General features: G+C 39.8%; 1 protein-coding gene across 1 annotated transcript; it reads left to right on the top strand.

The window, feature by feature from the left end:
• The first annotated feature begins 3,974 nt into the window (after positions 1-3,974).
• Positions 3,975-5,785, top strand: LOC114636445 (secreted seminal-vesicle Ly-6 protein 1-like). The gene is made up of 3 exons (XM_028784528.1): positions 3,975-4,080; positions 4,921-5,049; positions 5,201-5,785. Exons 1-3 carry the CDS (start codon positions 3,981-3,983, stop codon positions 5,335-5,337), a joined length of 366 nt encoding a protein of 121 aa, XP_028640361.1. The 5' UTR covers positions 3,975-3,980; the 3' UTR covers positions 5,338-5,785.
• Positions 5,786-6,098: the final 313 nt, after the last annotated feature.

Raw genomic sequence — 6,098 nt, 5'->3', positions numbered from 1 at the left:
CATTCTAGGAAGTTATCTGATTCTTAGGCAGGTGAAGCTTACACAGGAATTGGTGCAAACATTCTTGCCATACCTTCCATTCTAGCTGTTGGGCCACTTTTGTAGTCAACTAGAGATGTTAGTTTGAGAAGCCCTGGTTTCACAATATATGCTAATTAAAAAATCTCTGCAGTATTCTTGACTTTACTTTTAAAATATATTCTTTTATATTACATTCATATGTTGTGTTGGTTGGTTTGGGCCAACTTGGTATAAGCCTAGACATATCTAGAAAGAAGGAATCTTAAATGCCTCTAGAATATTAGCCTATAGAAATTTCTATGGGGTACTGCTTTGAATAGATGGTCAAGCTCACTGTGGGTAGTCACCCCTGAGCAAGTAAGTAGTCCTTGGTTGTATAAGATATCAGGCTTATAAGCAACAAGGCCATAAGGAACAAGACAGTAAGCCCCACTGCTCTGTAACCTCTGTTTTAGTTCTTGCTTCCAAGTTTCTGCCTAGAGTCCCTGCCCTGACTTCCATTAGTAATAGAGTATAATCTGACAGTTGAGAGATGAAATGTACCCTTTACCCTCTTTGTTTTTTTTTTTTTTTGAGGGGGTGGCATGTATCACAGTAGCAGAAACCCAGATTAGGACGTGTGTGTGTGTGTGTGTGTAGCTTTGATAATAATATTCCTTCCATTATCCTCTTTTATATCAGATCCCCTCAAAACTGTCCTAGGATATTCATGTCTTTTTGTTGTTTTTGTTGTTGTTTTGTTGTTGTTTGCCTTGTTTTGTGGTTCACTGTGTTTAATTAGAGTTTCTTGCATGATAGTGGGTGAGGCGGTCATTAACTTGAATAACTGCGATTTACCAATAGCCATACCACTGGCTCCTGGCTTGCCCTCCTCCAGCAACCACTAACTCTCTGTAGCACCTCAGATAGGAACAGAGTCTCATGAGACCCTTCCCACTCCATCCATGATGGGATGTTAATTGGCCCAGCCTCATCATTTGGCTCTCACTTTCTTTCCACCTCCTCTTTCATGCTAATCCCTGATTCTTGGATAAGAACTGGACAGATATAGGGCAGATACATGTCCTGTAAGCACTCAATAGTCACATATCCACAGTGCTTTTGACATCTCTGAGTCTCTACATTAACTGATGTTGACTGAATGAAAAAGTTCCTCTGTCTATGCTTAGAGCAGTGTCAATCTATGGGTAGAAACATGAATATTTAGAAGGCAGTGTAAGGACTTATCCAAATAGCAAAATGTAAGGCCTATGATCTCCCTAGCCATGGGCTTTTGACCATTGTTGCCTACTTTATCTTGTTAATATTAGTAGAGTGAATTGAGCTGCTATTTAAGGTTGGTAGAAGTGGCATGAAGTGGTACTAGCTGTAAAGGAGGCAGCAGTAGTAGCAACCGCAGTGAGAAGGTAGCTAACAAGCTCCAGAAAGCAACTTGAGCAGAAACAATGGAGCACAGAAGCGTGAAACAGATATGAGACACTACAGGGTCTAATTCCCTAAGAACTCAGGGGCACTACCAAGCCATAAGGACCAATGTTCCTGAAACTTTACAGCACAAAGCTGTAATATCAGTCACTACATGAATTAGGGACTCAACACCTGAGTCCTCTCAGGAGCTTTCACACTAACAGTCACTACGTCTTTGTGGTGGCTAATCATGATTGTCACCATGAGAAACCTAGGAACTTCTATTTAAAACTTCTATTTAAAAACTGCCTCCATCAGTTTTGCCAGTGAGGACAGCAGTAGGGCATTTTCTTCATTACTAATTTAATGTTGAGGGCTCAGACCACTGTGGGTGATAGCATTCCTAAAGCAGGTGGGCCTGGGCAGTACAAGAAAGGTAATTAAATATGAATCTGAGAGCAGGCCAGTAAGGAGTCAGCCAGTCAAGTTTCTAGACCTTAGACAGTTAAGGTTCCAGAAATGCCAGCAATAGAAGCTTCTCCTAACCTATTCACATTATTATTATTATATTATTATTTCATTTTATTATTTTATCATCATCATTATTATTATAGTCATTGCTATTGTTATTATAGTCTTGAAATTTTCAAAGAAGAGAGTATGTTCACAAAGTTAACGCTACTGAAAAATTTTATTTACTTTTATTTAGTTCCAATAATTTTAATAGATTCTGTGTCCTTATTTCCTGTTCCTTCCTTACCACGTTTTCCAGCACTGTTATTGTACTGGTTAGTTTTATTTCAACTTGACACAAGCTAGAGTCTCTGAAGAAGAGAAAGCCTCGATCAAAAACACATCTTCATAAAATCTAGCTGAAGGGAAGCCTCTAGGACATTTTCTTAACTAGTGATTCATGAGAGAGAAGCCAATCCATTGTGGGTAGGGCCACATCTCAGCTGATGGCCCTTTGTTCTAAGGAAGCCAGGCTGGGAAAGCCATATGGAACAAGCCAGTAAGAAGCAATCCTGCCTCCAGCTTCCTTCCCTGTTTGAATTACTATCCTGACTTCCTTCCTTCAGTGATGGACTGTAATTTGGAAGGATAAGGCAGATAAGCCTTTTCCTTTCCAAGTTGCTTTGGCCATGGTGTTTCATCACAGCAATGATAACTATAACTAGGAAAGCTATGACGAGATATCAAGGGTTGAAGACTTTAAGAACACCTGGAAATCTACAGTTGTTTTGAAGAGCTGTGAAGAGCTTTTGAAGTGCTGAATATGCTAGTAAGTGGGTGTCAGTGTTGTGAATCGACGTGTCTGGTAAATTGCAGAACTATTGTCTTCAACGCCTCATGCAAGTCTCGCCCATCCAGTGCTTGCTGTGTACTATCTTTGTCTTGGGAGGGTGGGAAGCAAGCTCTCCAGTAGGGAAGCTGCACTTGGTGATGCATAGAATGTATCAGGTTCTCAGCCTTTACAGCACGGAGGATGCTGGTCCTCAACTTCCAGCAGCTGCTCTCTTCTCACAGACCGCCTTGCGTTCATCATTTCTCATATTCGTCTATGTTGCGTTGTCAGTACATTTGAGTGCTCACACTGTCCACTGAGTATGCACTGTGCAGAATGATCCTGACCAAAAGGCTTTGTCTTAAAAGGCCTATCTAGAGGCAGGAGGGGCAAAAGACTATGCCTGCCTCCTAGGATTTCTGCTAGCCCCAGGCTGTCTAGTTAATAAACTTGCTTCTTGCCCTTTTTCTTCCACTTGAATGGATTTCTTTTGCATGTGGGGGTTTGATTATTTTTATGAAGCATGATTAAACAGCTGAATATTTTGGTAGGACATGCTAGGAGAAGGGAATAATTTTTAAAATTAGGAGAATATCTGTCTTTTGTGCACCACACATTAGAAAAAGCCTATGAAGAAGTGTGCATGGAAGTTCTATCTGAACCTTTTTTATCAAGTGTGGATCAGAATCTGAGAGACTGTATCTAGGTAAATCTGCTTGGTCAGTTGTCTGTGGGTCTGTACTTGGCAGATGTAAAATAACAGCTGATTGGAATGGGAAGCTATTCCTTTAAAAAAAAGGATGCATCATTATTGCCTCTGCTACATATATACTACTCAGATGGTTTTTGATACATATTTAATGTGTTTATAGCAGACTAAAGATCTATGACGCATGAGACATGGCACAATAGGTGCAAATCTTGGTCTATAGAACATACATAACAAGACTCTGTTCTTATGAGTACTCGGATCATTACCAACCAGAGAAAGAATGACTATGGTCCTGCTGAGGCCAACCTCAGGAATATTAGAAAGGAGATGGGAACAGCAGAGCATTGCCTGTGAAGGAGCATGAGAAAGATCCATGCACATTCTGTGCTCTTTGAAGTTCTGAGGAAGCTGCTTCTGTGAGACATTTTCCTGAGCCTGGATACTTGCAAAACACCCATGGATAGGTGTGTCAGGAAGCTCATGCCCACATCCTGGGTGCAGCTCATAGAAGTCTGCAGCCTACTCTCATCTACCCTGACCTATCTTGGGTACTTGATGTCAGCGGCTCTGCTGTGTCCTCTGCCAGTCCAGAGTGAGATGAGCAAAATCCTGTTCCTCTTGCTGCTGGGGGCTTTTGTTCTTGTGTTGATTCAAGGTAAGAATGAATTTTCAGAGGCTGAAACAGGGGTGAGGTCAGGGGCTCAAGATAACTGAGAGTAAATTTGGGATTGTGGCATGAATATCTGGGTTAGTAGTGTGCTGGGAGAAGAGGGAGGTCAAGGTCAGGATTTTTGCCCTTAGCAAACAAATAGTACCAAACTGAACTGGTACCATGGGAGTTTAAATAGGTTTTAAGGAGTAAGAATTTTAAAGTTCAATGTTGTTCAAATGTGAGATGTAGATTTGACTTGCCTAGTCACATTGCCTTATATCTTCCCCGCCCAATCTTGATCATATCAGCAGACAAAAAGCATATTTTTCTTTAGTTTCTTAATTTTTAGTATTTTTATTTATTTTTAAATTGTGTGTGTGCATGTCCATGTGCATTTATGCACATGAGTGCAGGTGTTCCCAGAATCCAGAGACATTGGATCCTCTGAATCTGGAGTCACAGGCAGTTGAGAGCCCCCTGACCTGCGTGCTGAGACTCAAGCTGAGTCCTCTGCAGAAACAGTACCTGCTCATAAGCGCTAAGCCTACTCTCCAACTCGGTTGATTCCCTTTTCTAAAAGCAACTTTGATGTGAAGTATTTAACATACCACAACTTTAACTATTAAAAGTGCAAAAAGGATGTTTATGATTATTGGAATTCAGATCCGTGGGTCAATGACTTGCATAGTATTAAAGTCCAATGAAAGCAATCTGAGGATATTTTTAGATCTAGGTTACCAGAATTATTTATTGTGATGCTTTATTTCTTAACTGTTCTTATTCATGTTGGTCCTAGATCAATCAGCCCTGGGTTTACTCATCATATCTGTTTTTTTTCTCTAGCCCAAGAAATAATATGCATGACCTGCAACGTGTTTGTGAATGGCAAATGTATAGAAGGTGGGGGTAAATGCACCATGGAGGAAGGCGGTGCATGCAGAACCAGGCATATCTATCGTATAAATGCAAGAGGTAATGCTAACAGGGAAATCCACCAGGAAGTCTTGCAAGGAAGTGATATTTCTTGTGGAAGAGCAGGCTTGTGTGGCTACCAAAGATTCTCATACATTGAATTTCAAATAGTGTATTACTTCTTTCACTAAATATCAATGTTCTTTTCTAGGTGGGTTTTTCTACAACCACACTGTACTGGAATGTTCTAAATCATGTAAGGCTTCGAGAGAGACTTATTTTCATCTGAAAATTTCAACGTTTTGTTGCAAAAGTCAAAATTTCTGTAATAAATATAGAGGAATGTGAACTCATATGCTAATTGATTGCCCGTTCCTTCCCCTGCTTCAGTTTCCCTTGTACGCCTGCTGGATCCCCCTGCGTACATGCTCTGCTGAAGTTGGAGCAACTCTTTGCTGTTGTTGTTGTTTTGTTTTGTTTTCATTAATCATTTTATTCATTTACATTTCAAGTGATAGCCCCCTCCCCAGAGGGAGCAACTCTTACAACCTCTAAGCATCCTTTTTTTTCCTCTGTCTTGGATGCTGACTCCTTCCTACCCTACCCAACATCAGACACCAAACATTCTCCATTCATCCTCATTTCCTTCCCCTTCTTTGTTCATATGTGAAAATCACCACCAATCTTGCTTGTCTTGCATTTATCTCTTCCTCGCAACCACTAAGTTACTCTGGCTGATGAGCTACTTGGCTTCTAGTTTTTTTTTTTTCAATTAGCCAGATTTTACTAACATCTTATATTCGTAACACATAGTATTCTCTGCTTCTTTGGTGTGTTAAGTTCCCATTGTTCTGAATGATGTCTTCATTCTTTTTTCTTCAAAAGTAAGCATTCAAATGTGAAGCATGTCACTAGTATGCTGCATTACAGGATTCAGTTATATATTTCTCAAGAATAATTTTTAAAGAAGGGGAAATTTTTACATTTCTGTAAAGAATGTTAAAAATAAATTAATTTTGCTTGACTTTCACTGAGTTAAATTTCTTTGTGAATAAGTGAGAAAATCTACAAATCTAGATTTATATTCTAGGATGTCAAGTTTATATATT

Source organism: Grammomys surdaster, unplaced genomic scaffold, assembly GCF_004785775.1.
Source record: "Grammomys surdaster isolate TR1022 unplaced genomic scaffold, NIH_TR_1.0 124092, whole genome shotgun sequence".
NCBI classification, from domain to species: Eukaryota; Metazoa; Chordata; class Mammalia; order Rodentia; family Muridae; genus Grammomys; species Grammomys surdaster.
Note: the sequence above shows the minus strand (reverse complement) of the source record. Positions and strands in the feature narration are given on the sequence as shown.